The 20,760-nt window shown below is 34.1% G+C and overlaps 1 protein-coding gene across 5 annotated transcripts in view; it reads left to right on the top strand.

The window, feature by feature from the left end:
- The first annotated feature begins 2,466 nt into the window (after positions 1-2,466).
- The window catches only part of CCDC102B (coiled-coil domain containing 102B), a 132,810-nt gene continuing 114,516 nt past the window's right edge, over positions 2,467-20,760 (top strand). For 2 of the 5 annotated variants that reach the window (XM_077886054.1, XM_077885839.1), the window contains exon 1: positions 18,571-18,664. In XM_077886054.1, coding sequence (XP_077742180.1) covers positions 18,648-18,664 — 17 coding nt within the window. In that variant the 5' untranslated portion in view covers positions 18,571-18,647. Of the gene's footprint in view, positions 2,599-18,570; positions 18,665-20,760 lie in introns of those variants that run through there. The other 3 variants (XM_077885995.1, XM_077885936.1, XM_077885879.1) reach the window with 2 other exon arrangements.

Raw genomic sequence — 20,760 nt, 5'->3', positions numbered from 1 at the left:
TGGACTGCATGGATAGCAGCATCATTATTTAAGATTTAGAAAAAAACAAGATACAGAAGAGGTTCGGGAAGAAATGTAAGATATTTGCTGTTTGGGAATTACTGAGGGATTTAAATGGTTCCTAGTGCCTTTTCTCATTAGACTGTTAGACATCCAGGTCTCAAGCTTGATAAACTGTTATGAGCTGACCATATGTATTTGAAAATTATACACATATTAGTATATTTGCTAGGGTTACCATAACAAAGTAGTACAAACTTGGTGGCTTAAACAGATATTTATTATTTCATAGTTCTGGATGATAAAAGTCCAAAATCAAGGTGTCAGCACAGCCATACTTTCTCTAAAGGCTCTGGGAGAGGATCCTTCCTTGCCTCTTCCTAGATTCTGGTGGTTGCCAGCAATCCTTAGCTTGTAGATGTATCATTCCAATCTCTGCCAATGTCTTCTCATGGAATTTGGTCCTGTGTGCCTGTATCTAAATTTCCTCTTCTTTGTAAGGATACCAGTCATTCACGGGACTAGGGCCCATCCTGATTCACTTGACTTCATTTTAGGTTGATTACAAATCTGCAAAGACCCTATTTCCAAATAAGGTCACATTCACAGGGGTCGGGGGAGAGGACTTCAACATATCTTTTCAGAGGACATAATTCACCCCAAAATGACATGTGTGGCAAGGAAGACACAAAAACGAATGTGATCACCCAGACAAGATGTGGATTGAGAATAGGACCAGTAATAATCTCTTGGAAGTACTGCACCTTGAAAGGGGTGTAAGCTAATAAAGGAGTGGGGGGGATATAAAAACATGATGTGGTCAACAGGGTAGAAAAAGTAATCCAGAATAGCTTCATTCTGGCAAATGCATTATAGAGAAGAGATTTGATAAGAAGGTTAAAAATCTTTAAAGATTTCAAGTAGCATGAATACAGGGAATAGACCACTGTAACTATTGCCAAATATGGAGAGGGACCAGTGTGGGGACAGGTTAATAATTTAGGATACCACAGCATTCCAGACAGATTTTGATAGCTGCCCAAAACAAGATGTAGCAGTGGGAAGGAGAGTACTGGACATATCAGTGACATAAAGTCAAAAGAAGCTGGTGCTGGATTGGATATAGAACAGGGGTCAGGGATGACTTCCAAGGTCTTTCTTTAGCAAACTGTAAGGCTGGGTTGGCACTATTGAGATAAACAGTGCAGCGAGTCCATGGAGAGAAGATGATTTCAGTTTCAAGTATGTTGATGACGTATCTGTCATATTTTCCAGTGGCAGGGTCCAATATGCTGGTGCATGTAAGTGTCAGAGACAAAAAGAGGATTAAATCCAATTGTAGATATTTGAAAGTCATCTGAAAAGAAAGATGATAATTCATACCATGAGAATGGGTGACATTGTCCAGAGAGATAATAGATTTACATGGGAATATACTTGATGTACCTGGAGGGATAGGAGAGAAAAGAAGCACCACCAAAGAGATGGGGAGATCCAGAGAGAGAGGTCAAGGGGAAGACTAGGGGAGCATTGTGTTAAGATAGAGGAGAAAGTCTCCATGTCCATGGGGAGCAGCATTAAAGACCGCAGCGTAAACTGCTGTGGGAGATGACAAGTGGAATGAGAGCTAAGAGGAGTCTATAAACTTAAAAAACAAAACAAAACAAAACAGTGAAGAATGATCATCCAAATTAAGGAGGGAGGAAGAGTGAAATGATTTGGAAATGTTAAATCTAACTTTTAAATGCTATTCTCATGCTATTTATAAGGAACATGTTGATTATGTATTTTCTGCCCTTGTCTGTTTCTTTGGGCAGCCAATGCTGGTAGTGTCAACCAGAGAAGCTCTCTTTTACGTGGTCTGCCATCACCCCTTCATCAGAGCACTTCCTGACAGCCTTGTCCTGTCACCGGAAAGTCACTCCCTCCCTCCACCACACTAGTGGCCAATGAACTCTCCCTGGGGGGCTCTGGAGATGCAACTCACAGTTCCTGCCACATGACTGAGATCCAGAGTTTTGACATAGAGTTTTTGTATCATGATTTGTTTACTCAAATATTTAATTAAATATTCTTTCTTTTCTTGGCAATCGAATAAAAATCATATCGGACCAATGATATTTCCTATTGTTCCTCTGATCTGTCATATAATCTCTCTTTAGATCTTGCAGATAACTACTTTATTCAGGTTTTAGTTTTTTTCTATTACTATTACAAGTTATACCTATTGTTATTAAACATTAAATGCATGTGGATGAGGGGTGGGTATTTTCTTCCTTTTTCACTCACAGTACATGGTTTCAAATGGGTTGGATGGAAAGCTTTGTACAACCACACTTAGTTAGGGAACATTAAAGTGATTTCATTTTGGTTCACTCACTTGTGATCCAAAGAGGGTGTTGTGGTATTGGTTTTGATAAAACTTCACAACCAATGGGAATCTTTTTTGAGTTAGTGTGGAGTGGCCTTAATGCTGGAAATAATCCTGTTGGCCAGGACCCCAGAGCTATACAGATGAGAAAAGGATGCAGGAAATTCTGTTGTTTACACATGTGTCTGTAACACTGAGCCGCTAGAGCAGCCCAGCAAGCCCAGAGGGTAAGATGCCTAATAACCTTGTGGTTTTCTATTTAATTATTATATTTTCCTGCTGGAGCAGAGCATGTGGTATTCTCGGAGCAAAGAAAAAGACAGTTACTTATAAGATGCAGAACAAAACTACTGTAGGTCTGGGAAACAGAGGGATTTGAAGTTTCTTCTTAAAGTGGACTTGATTCCTTCCCTCTTTCTTCCATTTTCCACTGTTGATATTATTTATCCTGACAGCTTGCCATACTTTTCCTGTTTTTTAAAAAATAACTATACTAAGCACAACTCAGGTAAGAATTTCAACTCTAAATGTAGACAGTCATAGATTATGTTGATATTAAGACTTTGTTTTGTAGTTCCAAATGAATATGAGTTAGTCAATGTGTTTGAAGTAATCTATATTCTTAGAGTTTTAAAAAAATGCAAAACTGTTATGCAAACCCTCATATTTATGCTTCATGCATTCAGAGTTATTTTTATTTTGATGGATAGTCCTCATGCTGAATTTCTGTTATTGTTAACAGAAAAATATACCTCAAACTTGGAACTAATATTGATTTCTTTATAGAAGTTACCTGGGCAGTATGGAGGAGATAGGGACATAGAATGAAATAATAAAAATCCTGTACATGATAAAAAAGAAATGGATCTTTATATGGGAAGTAATAGTAGAACTGAAGGGAAAAAAAGATCTATGGAAACCATTGGGAAATACTTGTTCATGTTTTCCACAAAGATAAATTATAAACTGAATATTGAGTGGTTAAGTCTATTAAATAGAAATATAATGAAGATATTATTTAAAAATAGAAACAAGTAACATATGCAATTGAAATACACAATGATAATTCTTAATATTCTCATTTATATCAACACTAGCTTTTTATTTTTTGAAATCATGCAAATACACTTTTGCTAATAGCTTTGTGGAATAGGGTACTGTTACAACTTTTGACTGAATGCCTTGTTTTTAGTCATTTTTGTTGAATATCCTTGCATATACATTAAACATTTCTGAATTCTGACTTTTATGCACATTTTTAAATAAGCATTAGATGAAAAAGCAATCTTAAAATGCTAGAAATACAGTATCTGTGTAATTTTCCTGTGATTTTGTAGTATTGACTTAAGGGATCAATAAATCTATTTGAATGACATTTAGAAAAATGCTATATGTGGATTGCTTTTTTGCAAAACTTTAAAAATTTAGTTTTCTTGTAAAATGACAGATGATATAATTTTGCATTCTTCATGTTTTTATTGGATTCAGTAATTGCATGATCACTAGCATATAGCTTCCTGGTGCCTTGATACAGTTGTGGTCTTGAAATTTATGAGGTTTTCCTCTAATTATCAGAGCCACAAATATAATGATGATAATTCTTTAAAATTAAAAATGATATAAAGACAGCTTCTATTTGAAGAAGTACCATTTCTCCTGGGCTGATACTGCAAGGTTAATTGAATTTTTCTATAATGGTAAAACCTTCAAAAATCTTCTTCTTAGCAAGATTTTAAAGAAGCCTTGAAAGAAAAGTCCTGCTTCCCGAGCTGAGTCTTAAAAATCAGTGGAATGTAGATAGTTGTTGAAAAACAAAAAGACCGTTCTACTTTGTAGTAGTAGTTGGAGCAAAGAGTTTTGAGGCATGAGCTATGAGGCTATGAACCTCATTGGAGAAGAAGAAAAACTCACCATTGTGAGTAGCAGACATTGGGCTCAAGAGTGAGACAAAGTTGTGAAACACAGAGCACTGTATACTCTGAATATACAGAGTAATTTTGACCCTATATATTGTACAGTGAGGGTGATTGCAAATTTCTGAAGAGATGGGGAGTATTTATTCTTCTTTGCTTTGTCATCTCCATCATCATCATCATCATCATCATCATCATCATCATCATCACACTACCAGCAAATAATAGCATTTCCTATGTGTAAGGTAATTTACATACGTATCTACAACTTTGATAGTTGCTTAATAGAATGAAATTCATATCACATATCTTCATTTTACACGAGGAAATTTGATGTTCCGAAATGTAAATGATTTCTCTAAAGCCACAGATATAGTACGTTCTGGAGCTAGGTTTCCAAATAATGTCTTTCTGGCTCCAAAGCTTTTCCACTCTGCTCCACTGGTATTTTAGGAATGTGAGTCTGGCAGAAGTTGAGCAGAATGGTTTGGGATGGCGTTGGGGTAATAGCATGCAGGGAAGAGACAGTGAGACGACATCCGTAAATCCAAGCTAATCACAATTCTCTCAGGTGGTCCACTCTTACTTTAGGGAATAGACAGAAGAAATTGATACTGAAAATAAGCAGTTTTTATACTTAAATTGGCGATTCTCATATTCAACACTTAGGCTTTCCTCTCTTTTATTTTCTTGAACATTGTATTCAAAGAAGATGTCTTTTGATTTCTCAGAGGAAGTTTAATCACTGATTTTCATCAAATATCACATATTCATAAGAGAAACGCATGTGGTTATTGGAAATGATATTGGGAACACACTGGCGTTCTTTTGTTTGTTTTTGATGAGTGATATGAATGGAAAGACCCCATGATTATCATGTAAGTTTTATTTGAATGGGTGAAGAGCATATATAAAATTTATGTTGCTAATAGACAATGCAGAGTACAGTACATCAGTAGTAAAAAGAATAAGCCCCATTTAACATTTTTCCTCGTATATCTAAACTTTAAATATATTTAACTTTTCTCTAAATAGAATATTTTATAAATATATATTATAACTATATATATATAATAGTGTCTGTGCTCTCATTTTAGAAATGTACGATCTACTGTTTTAGAAGTTTATTGTCATTTAAATAGGCTTTACTGGAGTAATGCCTTTTTGCCATATGCCCAAACAGCTGAAGATAGTTGTAATGTAAAGATTCATTCCTTTAAATATATCATTAAGAAAACAATAAGTAAAAAAAAAAAAAAAAAAAAAAAAGAAAACAATAAGTATATTTGTCAGCTCAAATACTTTCATCACTGACCTTAGGTTAGGACATTTCATTTTAATTAAACAGATCTAGGCTGTTTTCCAAGATTCTATTTTATAGAGAGTCTTTTACATGTTCAATACCTGGTCCTCAGTGTTTGGTCCTCAATGCCCTGATCAACTGTTGATGCACAATTGTTATCAAGTATTATAAAATAGAAAACTGGTTATCTTATAGGAGGAAAGCAGCCTATCAAAGAGAAGATGGGTTGTGCTCAATACCATTCTATTAAGGTCATAGCTTTGCAGATTACTAATATTTTTATATATTTAAATACCTGAGTGACTTGCATATGATGATATTTACTATGAGTTGCTGTTATATGTAGAAAAGATAAAAGAATATTTGCTGTTAAAAACTGATAGAAGGACTTTTTTTGGTAGCTGAATACAGAAGTACCCTTTTGAATAAAAAACATATTCATTGCAGAGCTTTTAAATGGTATCCTATAATCCTTGTCTTTAATTTGTAGAATTAAAGCCCTCTTCCCCCCAAAAAATAGATGTGCTGGAGTACTACCATATCAGAGGCAGACCCACCAGAGCAGAATGAAGAGCACCATTCAGAGAGGTAGGAGGAGACCCATGAAAGAGGAGTCTTTCAGAAGCTAAGTAAATGAGTCATTGCTGAAAGATGAAATGGCCAAGTTATATAAAATGCTACTGAGTGGTCAAGGAAAATAGGAGTTAACTGTTAATTAGATTTTGCAATACAGAAGTTATTGATTTTCTGTTTTTGCAGAGATCTAGGCTTAAAAACTGGTAGAGTGAGTTCAAGAGAGAGTGAGATGAGTGAAAATATCTTCTAATGGTTTTTACTATAAAAAATATCAGAGAAATGTGATGGTCCCTGGATGGAGATCAAGATGATTTTTGTTTTTCAGGTTGAAGATATTATAGCATGTCCCTTTGCCGATAAGAATGACTTAGGAGGGAGATTTAATTTTATTAGAAAGGAGAGAGAGAACTCTATTTGTAGGAGTTAAGTCTTTAAGTCAGCTAGTGGGGATTCAGATGGAACCTGCAAATGGGAAGTTTGACTTTAGGGGCAAGGATGATGTAGAAAGAGGCTGAGATCAGGGTTACCACAGGGCTGATAAGTGTGGTAGAGCCAGAGAATGGTAGTTGTCTTTTGATAACTTTTTTTTTTTTTAAAGTGAAACAGAGGGAAAAAAAGAATAACTTCATCAAGAAAGATGGAAGAGTTAAGGAAGAAGATGGGTGGAGTTTTGGAGAATGGGAAAGTGAAATGATAAGGGAAATGGAGTAGGGTTGGCTGTGCAGTGCTAAGGGCTGATGTGATATTCAGAATCAAGAATTGAAGTGAGACCTGAAAGTAAACCATGTTTTCTCTAAGTATTAGCAGATGCTCAGGTAGGTGCCTATGTGGAACAGGCAGATAGTTGAATGCCAACCAGAATTGGAGTTTTCTAGGCAATAAGGTTAAGAGAATGCCAATCTAGCTGAGCATAAATTGTTAATTAATGGGGCTTGGAAAAGGGAAGGAGTATCAATATGAAGTAGGTAATAAATGGTTAAAAGATAATGGGATCAGTTAATAGGAGGTCCAAGTTAGGTCAAAGAAGAGAATTTTGTGGACCACAGAAGGTAATCAAAAGGGTGCTTAACATGGAAATGGAAGAAATGCTGTATGGTAATAGTATCTAGGGTATATACCAGCCAGTGGGTGCATGAGGTAGAACTATTGGAATTGATAGGAACGGAAAGATGAGAATATTGTAAGGATACTGCATGTGAAAATATTTTGGACATGAAATTAAGTTTAGTTCCATTACAACCAATTAGTACCACCCTTGGTTTTACTAGATACATTTTATTTCTTATTAGTAAATGTCTTTGAATTTACTTAAATGGGAAAACAGTCCTGTTATAAAAATACATGGAAAAACATGGTGTTTTATATGTGGATTATATTATGGTAAGAAGATAAATATCCACAAGTGGACACTAATTTTAGTACCCATTCCCATGCTGAGACTAATTTTGTTCAGAATTTCCTCCACTTACCTTCTTATTTTTTTAATGCATCCATCGCCTCATATAGTTACCTATTTATTTATTTTTTTTAACTTTTTAAAAAATTTTTATTTATTTATGATAGTGAGAGAGAGAGAGAGAGAGAGAGGCAGAGACATAGGCAGAGGGAGAAGCAGGCTCCATGCACCGGGAGCCCGACGTGGGATTCGATTCCGGGTCTCCAGGATCGCGCCCTGGGCCAAAGGCAGGTGCCAAACTGCTGCACCACCCAGGGATCCCCTATAGTTACCTATTTAAAAATGTTTAACTGAAGTGTAGTTGACATATAATATTAAACTAGTTTCAGGTATACAACGTAGTGATTCAGCGATTCTATACCTAATGAAATGCTCACCAGGATAAGTGTATTATGATATTATTGACTGTATCCCCTCTGCTGTCCTCTATTTTTAATGATGTTTTGCTTGGTCTTACAGACTGTATTAGAGAAGGATCTTCAGGGAACAATAAGATATAGACATAGAATTTTTCACATCTAACGAATTGTAAGCCCATAATTTTTCTCGATGTTCATTATATTGCCAAAGTTTTGGATAAAGATTAAATTATATTTGCAAATGATGGTCAGAAACCATGAACTACCTTTATTTTAATATTTAATTTTTTTTTTCTAAAAGCCAGGCTGTCTAAATAGCTTAAAATAAATGGGATTTCTTTTAAACTTCTCAGATGAGAACGTGGAACAGTCATATCCAGTGTTTTGAATCATGGCCATTTTATTTTGATGTGACTATTGTAGCATCTCCTCTTCTACATTATGTGACCATGTGGCAGAGAATGAAAATGTTCTGTTCATTTATATTTGAATGATAGCTATGATGCTGATGTGTATTTACATTATCAATAGAATGCATTTTCAAACATATATTTGAAAATAATATTATTAGCAATCATCTTAGTTTGATGCATAAGTGAGAAGCCTCTGTAAGACAGAGATAGAAATTTTGTGAGAACACACTGAACATAAGTTTGAAAATTCAAAACAAAGTTTTCTATTTCTGGAAAATTCTCTATGAAAAAGAAAAATCCTTAAATTTTTGGGTTGCTCTAGAGTAGAGCTATGCAACAGAAGTAGTGTTCAAGCAACCTTTACAATCTGAAGTTACATTTAAAAAATAAATGTAGGGCACCTCAGTGGTTTAGCACCACCTTCAGCCCAGGGCCATGCTGGAGACCCGGGATCGAGTCCCATGTCAGGCTCCCTGAATAGAGCCTGCTTTCCCTCTGTGTCTCTGCCTCTCTCTCTCTCTCTCTCTCTCTCTCTGTCTCTTATGAATAAATAAAATGTTTAAAAATAAATAAAATAAAAATTTAAAAATGTGACATAGATTTTAATAACATATTGTACTTAACCCAATATCTTTAAAATATTACCATTCTAAAATGTAACCAATATAAAATTAATGAAATAGTCTACATTTTTATTTTCCACACTGTGCCTAATTTAGACTTAGAGTACATCTCAGTTCGGACTGCCTTCATTTCAGTGGTTTTCTAGCACCATCAGGCTTGTGACTATCCAGTTGGACAGCACAGACTATTATACTCCGGAATATAAATAATTACACAGTACTCTCTTAGCAGGTGTAGGTCATGTGTAGGGCATTACATTTATCTCCTTGTTGTAAATGGAGATAAGTGTTTGAGCGACCTTTCTAAGGAACAAATTTACCCCAGGTTTTCTGATTCTGAATCCAGTGCTCTCTGAGTGCCACTCTCCATTCTGATGGTGGTTATGTTGCTGTATTTATGTTATACTGATTCTGAGAAGTGTGTACAATATGGTGGCCTCTGGAAATAACTGGTACTAATATGTTCTCCCCTTGCTGTAATTTAAAAAAATCTAATTGGTGTGAAAAGTAAGCAGTAATAAAAATGATCAACTCAGGACACTTGGGTGACTCAGTGGTTGAGTGTCTGCCTTTGGCTTAGGGCATGATCCCAGGGCATGAACGAGTCCCACATTGGGCTCCCTGCATGGAGCCTGCTTCTCCCTCTGCCTATGTTTCTGCATCTCTCTCTGTGTGTCTCTCATGAATAAATAAATAAGTAAAATCTTAAAAAAAAAAAAAAAAGATCAACCCAATTTTAGGATTCCACACATTTCTCAGTTTTTCTTTTCTTTTCTTTTTTTTAAATAAATTAAGTGAAAGAATCAAATCTGGTAGAACAGAGAGATAGAAAAAGTAAAAATAGAGGTTTGGAGGAAGATTTAAAACTGTGGCATTATAGGGATTATTTGAGAAAAAGTTGAAAGGAAATATTTATATGGCTGGGAGGGCAAATAAAAACATAGCAAGTTTTCAGAAATATAAGGGTTTAATCTGGTCTTCAGCTTTTTGCAGTTCTTTGCACATGTCTTACATTTTCTATTTTAGGGGCTGGAAAGCAAGATCTCTTGAGAATTGTAAACACTAGCTGTTGACTTCCTGTTGTTTTGACATTTTTAATCCAATTCCTGGTCTTTACCAGGGGATTAAAACACTATGCCTACAATACAAACAGATAAAAACTGATTTCAGATCAATTAGCAATTTGCTGGGAACTCTGCTTTTTAGTTAAATTGCTTTACTCTTTAGTGTTAACTTCTCTGATGCCAAAGGGCAAACCCCCAAAATATCAACACTTAAAAAGATGATAGATGATTGGAGACTCTTTCTAAACAGAGTACAAAGACATTTTGGCTAAATGGAAAATGTATGGACAGGAAAAAAGTTTCATTAGCATGTATAGTAACTAATCTTGAAATCAAAATCTAACATTACACTTTTTAATATTTCATGTCTTAAGATTATAAATTACATTTTCCCAGTGAAGTCAAGATTTTAGATCTCATTATTACAAGAGGTAACAAGTATTATACAACCACAAGCTTTGTATTTCTGGACAAAGTATTTTCCTCCAAATAATGTATCTGAAAGAGGATTACTTGTTTTATTACATTAAAATTGATAGAATTGGAACAAAATATATGATTTATATCAATTTACTCTTAGGAGAGTCCATAGAAATGTAATGAGGCTATAAATCTAATGCCAGTAACTAAGATAAAAAATCTACATTTTCTCTAAAAATCAACATATCATCAACTGCTGTTCTGATAATTTTTGGTGATATATATGTATATATTACTATTTCTCTTTTTGTTACATGATATAAGAACATTCAGTTTTAAAAAATGTCATTGTTTCACCTTCACTTTTTTTTAATATTATTTTATTTCAGTGTTTCTGAGTATTAGAATCTTCCTTACCAAGACAAAAGAATTGATTTAATATCTTCATAGTACTTTAAGGGAATGTAGTACTATAAGTGACTATGTTTTAATTATATATGAAATCAATTTTACATATCCCTTTTATATTTTTACCATTTATGTCACAAGAGATACAATGTACTTTCTGGAACTTACGTTTCTCCTATTCAGAGGTAGATAGCCTTGTGATTTCAAAGTAGATTAGTCATGTATTTTAATAGAAAACATAGTTATGAACCTTGGGTAGATCCATATTCACTAATAATTTTATTTTCTCAACTTCCTCTGCAATCACATTCATAAAGACTTATAATTCAAGGTCTAAACCTGACCTGCAGAAATTTGCAGTTTCAAGGACTTAAATGAGCTCCTGTGGTATTACGCTTTGAACACATTGCCATGGGTGGGTGGAGGCAGCTGGTTTCCTGTTTAAAATATTTTTGAGAACTTTTAGAAAGTTCAGTTCATTCTCAGCTCACAGTTCCTTCATAAAAGAAGAGTTGAACGTTTATAAATATTTATATTTGTAAGATTAATCAGGAATATGTGATTAAACTCCAAAAATTGGGTTAGTTTGTTTGTGTTATAGTTTATGCAATTCTGTTATAGCCAGTTCTTCCAACATGTTCAAAATAATTTGTTTTGATTCTTATATAACAAAATTTTGGTTCCATTTTAAGATGTGAAAACATCGTGATAATTTGCTGCAAGTGAATCTTTGGAGGAAAAAAACCTAATATACGCTTGAATTTCTGTGAGTCAGATTTCACAAGTAATCACAATGTTAAGTTCCATGAGAACAGACATGTATTTATTTATGTATTTGTTTAAAGAGAGAGTGGTAGCAGAGAGAGGCAGAGGGAGGAGGAGAATCTTAAGCAGGCTCCACACTCAGCATAACGCCCAATATGGGGCTACATCTCACAACTTTGAGATTATGACCTCAGACAAAATCAGGGGTTGGATGCTTAACCAGTAGAGCCAACCAGGTACACTGAGAACAGACATTTAAATCCATTTATTTCCTAATGCTTTTTCAAAGCTCTGGAACAGTGTGCCTGGCACATAGGAGAAATTCAGTAAATATCTGTCAAAAGAATATGTGAATATTCAAAGCTCAAAAGCTGAGAAATGTTTATCCTTATTCTATGTCAGAAACATGCAGAAATGATATTATTATATACACATGTGTATAGTTTTAAGTACATGATCATCAAAATACACTGTTTTATATGCATTTGCTGCTTTTTGTCTTTTATTTTGCCTTCTTTCACACAAGTTGTTGAAATGATTTTAAAACCCTAAAGTTGTTGAAAATTGGAGTAAAATGGAGATGGACATATACATAGGTACTTTTAAATGATTAAAACTACTATTGTTAAATTGAACAAAGAGGCCATTAGACTGATGTCACACGATGCTGTGGTGACCTGCATAAGCAAACCAAAATCTACAATAGCCTTAAGATTAAAAGATTGAAGCCAAAGGACAGCCAATCAGAAATGGCCAACTAGGCTTTAAGCTATAGCCAAACATTAATTTCCTCACTTTGCTTCTGCCTTTTCTCTACAAAAGCCTCTCCCTGAGCTCCTACAGGTAGAAAGCTACTATCCACTTCTAGTTTGGAGCTCCCTCGATTTAAAATCAAGTTTTTTTTCAAAATTTTAAAATGTTGAATAGACCCCAGTTTATCTTTTAAAGTTATGTAATTACCACTACTTGCTTTTGATTATGTGAATTCGAGTTTGTATAACAATTTTTCAGTTAGATTTAGAGTGACAGAGAGGTTTGAAGGAGTATTCATCTTTGAATAGGGCGTATTATGTAAAGGGAAGCTGGTTTAAAAAAATAAACAAACAAAAACCTAATAGGACCAAGTATTTGTAAACAGATGGTAAGCAGTGTTTTCACATGAATTTCTTAGGTCTTTGTTTTATCAACCAAGGAAGTTATTTGTAAACCTCAGTGAAGAACTTTCATAAATGGACAGTCATTTGCATAAACACACTCAGCAGGTGGTAAATCCCTGTTCAGATGTCACTGTGCATCATGCATATGACTTCCATCTGATTAAAATAAAAATTTGACAACAAAAAACCCAAAGGATTTCTTTCACAGTTCTATAATGTCATTAGAAAAATATTTCTCCCAATCTGCTTTAACAATCTAGAAAATAAAGTCTTTTTTTTAGTTGCTTAGTCTGCATTGCTTTTGAATGCTTCCTGAATGCAGGATATTCTCTTGGTATTGATAAATTTAGTGATTTTTTTTTTCTTTGAGAGAGAGAGAGAAACAGTTTTCTTGCTGTATTGATACAATGCGAACTTTAAGAAAGTGACTGATTAAAAAAAAAAAAAAAGAAAGTGAGAGATTTAGACAGGCACAGGAGTTTTGAAAGGAATAACCAAGGTGATTAAGTGATTGAAAGGCAGTAGTCTTTCTGGAAGGTTGGAATAGGAGAGGTAGCAGGGATGACATGTGATGATCCTGGTGTTTCGTGAAGCATGAAGGACAGCAGTCTGCCTCTCATAGGTAAGGAAAAAAGCTGAGTTAAGAGAGTGAGTGTCTGGAGCTAGAGGAGACAAATGTTAGACTGACTTTGGATTTAATGCACTGAGTGTGTTTACTTAAATGGGAAAATGATTCAGTCACCAAATGTGGGCATCTTTTGTTATCCATGTTGGAAATATATAAGATTTTCTTACAGAATGAAATAGAACCCCCATGAGGTATAAGCATAAATATACGTAGATCATTAGATTTTCACTGTTGCATAATCGATGCTTAATCTTTTATTGTTAAACATTTTATTGTTGCAAATAAGGAGATTGCAAAAACTACAAGTCCATAGTTGAGTTTACAGAAAGGAAAATCAGCTTTTCATATGTTATTAGGAAGTTTCCATATCTTATTTATTTTTAAGAATTATTTATTTATTTATTATTATTATTTTTATTTATTTATTTAGAACAAATGTGTGAGCAGAGGGGCAGAGGGAGAGGGAGAGAATCCTCAGACTTCCTGCTGAGTGCAGAGCCCCACAATGATCTCATGACCTGAGATGAAATAAAGAGTTGGCCACCCCACTGACTGAGCCACCTGAGGAAGTTTCAGGACATTTCAATATTTTAATGGGAAAATACATTTGAATAATTTTATTTAAAAAGATTCAAAATCCACATTATATTAATATGTCAAGTAGTTTTTGTTGTACTTTATGAAAAGTGTTGAGTTTTTAAAAATGCATTTTGTAACAAAAACTTAAGTGTTAACCAAAGCAATTATTTCAGAAGAAATTTCCCATTTAGGTCTTCTAAATTTTATAATCATGTAGAAATTATGGCTCTATGTGATCACCTGATGATGGAAGTTATTAAGTAGTAGAAAACAACTGTCTGTGGAGGCTCATTTTAAGTGATAGTAAAGCATTTTAAAAACGGTAAGGAATTTGAGTAGTTTCTCTGTATGTTAGCATTAAATATCTGTATAGCACAAATTAAAGCTTTTGCATATTGAGTATTATTTGAGTAGGTTGATATTCTGAATAAATCATGAGGAAGAAAAATAAATCAAGAATTTAATGAATGTTTAAGAATCACCTACTTTTACAATAGAAAATATACATATTTTAGTTCAAATTGGAACTTCTACATTTTTTGTGAAATATTCCCTCTGGCAAATTAGTATAGGAATAGACCATTGACACCCAAAGGAAGCTGAATTATTTTGGTAATCCAAGACTAAAGGCTTGGCTAGAATAAGGAGTGAGATCTCCAGGCGTGCAAGTACAGGAAGCATGGAGCTGCTGGAGTGGAAAAGTGAGGAAGGGCGACCAGCAGGTGAAATTGGTTTTGAGGCAGTAAGAATTCTGAACTAATCCTGAGAATAACAGGAAAGCAAATGGAAGGGGTTTCAGCAAAGATGAAATCATCCAATCAAAAATATAAAAATATCTCTGCAATTGGTGGAAGGTTCCTGAGAACCACTGGTATTCTCCTCTGGGAACCTGAGTGAGGCGGGGTGTGCTTGCACTCAGATGAGTGAGAAGGAGAAAAGTAAACAGAGATTAGAAACTTCCTAGACAGTGAAATGAACAGGACCTGGTAATTGATTGGAAATAGGGGATGATGAACAATGATCAGTAAGAGAAGTATAAATTTTTGGCTTACACAAACTGAGGGGATGGCGGTGACTTTGATTAATGGGGGGAAAAAATGGAAGAAAGCCAGTTAACCTTCAGTAGACCAAAAAATGGAAGAGCCTCCCTAAACTCCCTGAAGCAGCAAAATTCATGCTTTCTATTTCCACATAAACACAAACAGCAAATAACTCTTTTCATTTCCAACAGGCCTGAGGATTTCACATGAATAAAATAAACTTAATCTGTTAAGGCCCAATAGACATGCATAAACATAATTGCATACATATGTATTTTGGCAGTTGTAAACTTTTTTAATTGAATGGTTCAATTAGTTTCCTCTAGGTTCATTAATTGAATATCTTCTACATTCTAGTCACTATGAACAGAAAAATAAATAAAAAGCAAGTTGCAGAAGCTCATAGAAGCTCATAGACTGGTGGTAGAAGCAGGTATATTAAAATTATGATGTGATGTCACAAATCCAGAACAAAATAATAAACCAGAGCATGGGGCCACAGATAAAAAAAAAAAAGGAACAAAATGACCAGTAAACTTAGTTTAGATCCCTCATTTTTCTCGTTATTAGCCATCATTCCCCCTCACCCCCATAACGTGCACAAACACAATATACACACACACACAGGTGCACACACAAATTACCAAACTGAACAGTATTTGGGTTTTCAAATAGTTTCTACACCAACCTTTTTTTATAGGCACAAAATCTTTTCTTTTTTTAAAGACTGCGTAGTTCATATAAGCATAAGCTAAGAGTTGATGACAGGACCAGAGTAAAATCACAGAACAGCTTGCTTTTAATGTTTATGAGCCCTTTACATGTGAATTGTGCATCCTCTTTGGACAGATATCAAGGAAAAATCAGTTTGAGTTGTTTATTTCAGTTTATCATTCCCATCGTTCCCATAGCTTCAGATAATTTGAAAGTGGGATTGTTTACATTTCTATATCATCTTCTTTGATTTTTCCTTAAGTGCTTTGCTTCCTAATTTTTATTAATCTCATTTTTTCTTGATTTCATTTTAGCAGATATTTTATCGCCCAAAGGAGAAATAGAAAATAGAATAAAGTGTTTAAAGAGCTGATTGTCAGGATCATAGCTTCTATTTTCGTTGAAAACTTGGTACTAGTAATAAGAAATGTGTGAACATTGGTTTTATATGCTGTATTTTAATTTTAGCCACAAATTCATGATATGCAGAAAGGGAATCTTCTGTAGTAAAAAGAATCATAAAATAATGGTTACCATTTATTGCATGTCAACATCGTACCTGGATCTTTTTATGTATTACAGCATTGTATTCTCAAAGCAAACTGATGAGGTAGGTTTATCACTCCATGTTTATTGTTAAAACTAGTCTGGGAAAAGTTGACTTCTCCAAGGTCTCACACCTGGCCAGAGGTTATATCAAATCCCTTTGCAGTATACCTTTCTTCCTATGTCCTTTTCACTTTTTGGAGTAACAAAAAAAAATTACAGAAGTTTTCCTTGAAAAGCTATTAGCTGTTATAAAATCAGGAATAATGCCTAAAAGCTGCAGTAAATAATAAAGAGATGTTTGGCTAACTTTAAGGGATGACAAAATGGGAAAGAAAATGTTTTTGTATTCAACTTAACTTCTGTTATGATTAAGAAGCTGTGCTTGCCTGCTCTGTTATTTTACATTATGATAGTGTATTTAAGCCAGAACAGTCCCAAGGTAACCAGAATACTTACTTGTTCATTGTTTAGGGGGAAAAAAAAAAACTATCTTCATTTCTTTTTTTTTTTTTTTAATGTGTAGGGACAATCTGCTGTTTTAAAATGTTACATTTAAAAAAATAATAAAATGTTACATTTTTTTTTAAATTTCAGGTTTTTTATTACTTGGATGAAATGTTTGTCTTATATTTGAGAATTCTTCTGACTTGTGCAGATTATTTTAAAGCATAGTAGGAATTTGAACATGGGTTTGTTTTTTAGATTTTATGCAACAGAACTTAGTGGGAGACTTGGGACTCTGAGGTCAGGTCTTTTATGCTGCCAAAGATTTTTAGAAATTTAAAAGTAGATCTGGCTTTCACAAACATAATGAAAAAGCAGAATTCAACATTTGAATCTAGTCTTCTTCCAAAATATCAAGTTACTTTCTCTTTTTTTGTTGTTTTCTATTTTAATTTAAGCATTTGAGCAGCAAAATAATTGATTCCTTTTTTTATGCTTCCTAAATTTTTGAAAATGTGAATATGTGCAAAGAAGACAGAAGTGGGGATCCCTGGGTGGCGCCGCGGTTTGGAGCCTGCCTTTGGCCCAGGGCGCGATCCTGGAGACCCAGAATCGAGTCCCACGTCGGGCTCCCGGTGCATGGAGCCTGCTTCTCCCTCTGCCTGTGTCTCTGCGTCTCTCTCTCTCTCTGTGTGTGTGACTATCATAAAAAAAAAAAAAAAAAAAAAAAGAAGACAGAAGTGGTTGGATTTGTCTCCTACCATTCCCACCCCCACTACAATTTGCCTTAATGCTCATTATTTTGAAGCAAACCCAGATAATCTTGCTGGTTATATATTTAGATTTTAAAAATTTATGAATGCAAGAAAGATAATGGTGGAGACATTATCAAGCATGTGATCATTATGTGTGTGTATGTTTAAGGGAAACAGGACAATTGGCTGTTTTGTCATGAGACTTCTTAAGGGCCTTATAAACCATTTGTTTGCTGAGACTCCTGCCTTTATTTTCATTAAGAGGAGGTATATTTGATAATGAAATTCTGATAATCTGAACATTACTGTTTTAATAAGCATTAATTTCATCTAACAAGGAAACATCTGGAGAATTTAATTCTGAGTGATTGCATTAACTAAAGCATGAATCAACTAGTATATTATGTTTCCTTGCATTAAAGAGACATTATTAGAGAAAAAATACCTAAAATTTTAATTGCATACTCTATGTACAAATTTCATAAGCTCTTTATTGAATTAAACAGTGAATTTACTGGGAATTTTTGCATTTTATTCTCATTCAAAATATGCATAAGAAAACAAACTATTTCAGTACAACCAATTAGGAATCATTTAGTTTAAGCAAGGTATTGTCCTTTTGAGGGAACATGCTTCCTTTCTAGCCGAGCTGATTGATCTACAGTTTGCTGATGGACTAGTCATGTTATCATGTTCTCCCTGTCATGTGACCAAAGATGTTAATACTCTTTCCCAGGCCACAAGCAGAGGGATCTTTCCCCTCTGCCTAATATTTCCTTTCATGCACCTAATTTGAAAGCTGCTTAATGGCTAGAAGTCTGAGTATTTGTAAAGATAACTTGGCAACTGGCTGTTTTCTTATTATCCAAATGATGAGGCTCAACATCAATGGCTTCATGTAAAGTGAACAAACTGTAAACACATGCACTCAATGAACTTTTAAAAAGAACCCACCCATGTAGCCACCACCCAGATCAAATAATAGAACCTTGTTAGCATTCTAGAAGCCTCCCTCAGGCCTTCTCCCTGTTATTACCATTCTAAGGAAAGGTAAACACCCGCAATCTCTATCTTGAGGAGTAGCTTTGCCTCCTTTTGAATTTGTTATAAATGGGATCACCCAAAAGGTATTATTTTGTACCAGCTTCTTTCATGTGCCATTCTGTTTACTAGCTATATCTCTCTGTAGCACCAGAGCATCCATTTTTACTGTTATATAGTATTCTCACCATGACGATAATGAACTTTATGTATGCATTTTTAGTTTATGGAAAATGGACAGATTTGGTTTTGAGCTATTAGGAATAAGGCTATTATGAATATTCTTACAGGTAATGGTTTTCCACTGTAGTTTTAATTTGCCTTCCCTTGATAACTAACCATGTAAGAACATTTCATATGTTTAGTAACTATATGAATATCATCCTTCATGAAGTATATTTAAGAATTTCTGGCATGTTTTTTAAAAATTGTGTTAAATTTTTCTTGAAAATTTTGAATAATTCTTTATACATTCTAGATATGAAGCCTCAGTGGGTATACACATGGCTAAGATCTTCTCCCATTCAGTTGTTTGCATTTTCATTCATCTTCTTGTGAACAGAAATTCTAAATTTTAATAAAGTTCAGTGTATAAACATTTACTCTAATGCTTGCTATCCTGTTTGCTTGCTCAAGGTAACAAGATGTATTTTTTTTTTCGTTGATTTTACTAGGAGCTTTTTTCTTGTCCTACACTTTTAGGTCAGTTCTCTAGTGGAAATGATCTTTTTCTACGGTGTGACATAGCAGTTAATGCCATATGGATATATGGTTGACTAGCACCTTTTGTTGAAAAAAGGAAAAATAATATCTCATACTGAGCTGTTGTAAATCAAGTACCACTGAGGAGCAGGTCTGTATATGGACCGTGTTCTCTTATGTTAGTCTGTTTGTCTCTCCTTGTGCCAAAACCTCATTATTTTAATTATTGCAGCTTTATATTGTTTTCATATCAAGTCATATAATTGCTGTGTTCTTCTTTAACATTTTCTTCACATTTTTCACTCTTGACATTTACAAATGAATGTTAGAATCATCTTGTCAGTTTCCACAAAATCAGCCTTCTCAAGTTTTAACTGGGATTACATTAAGTTTATAGGTCGATTTGGGTAAAAGTGTCATCTTTATGATCTTGAGCTTTCTAACCCATAACATGACATAGTCCTTCATTTATTTAGATATTTGTTAGCTTCTTTCAATAACATATTGTAGTTTATAGAACATATGTTTACCCTAACTCTGTGATATCCTTAGCCATTTTGATATATTTAATGTGATTATAAAATGGTATTGTTTTTTAAAAAATTATGTTTGGGGGATCCCTGGGTGGCTCAGCGGTTTGGCGCCTGCCTTCGGCCCAGGGCATGATCCAGGGGACCAAGGATCAAGTCCCGTGTGGGGGCTCCCTGCATGGAGCCTGCTTCTCCCTCTGCCTGTGTCTCTGCCTCTCTCTCTCTCTCTCTCTCTCTCTGTGTGTCTCTAATGAATAAATAAATAAAATCTTAAAAAAATTTATATTTGATATGTATTTGTTTCTAGAACATAGAAATACACATGATTGTGTATATTGACTTTATATCAAGTAATGTTACTCATTTCACTTATTCTAATAGTTGGTGAATTGATTTGAATTTTTACTTATAAAATCATGTTACAGTGTAGTTTTATTTCCTTTCTATTCCTGTCTAGTTTTCTTCTCACTTGCTATATAATACTGAACAGAAATAGTATTAACAGGTACTCCTTTCTTATTTTTCATTTAGGAATAAAAGCTTTCAATAATTCACTATTAAGGATTAATGCTTTAGGTTTTCTGCAGGTAGAACTGTTCTCATGTGACACATTTTCCCTTCTATATTTGGTTTGCTATGTTTTTAAATCATAAACTGGTGTTGAATTTTATCAAATGCATCTTATTTATCTATTGAGATCTTCTTTATTTTATTAGTGTGGTTTATTAAAAAAATTCAATAATTAATAACCAAATGTTAAACCAAAGTTATGTCCCTGGAATATATTCAACTTCTTTGTGATATATTAATCTTTTTAATCACTAGCTTTTTCTTGCTAATGTTTCTCTTCATGTTTTTACACTTATGTTAGTGAGAGATATTTGTCATGAAGTTCTTGTCAGGTCTTGGTATCAGGGTTGTTTTGACTTCTTAAAATTAATTGGGATGTG

This window comes from Canis aureus, chromosome 1 (genome assembly GCF_053574225.1).
Source record: "Canis aureus isolate CA01 chromosome 1, VMU_Caureus_v.1.0, whole genome shotgun sequence".
NCBI lineage: Eukaryota > Metazoa > Chordata > Mammalia > Carnivora > Canidae > Canis > Canis aureus.
Note: the sequence above shows the minus strand (reverse complement) of the source record. Positions and strands in the feature narration are given on the sequence as shown.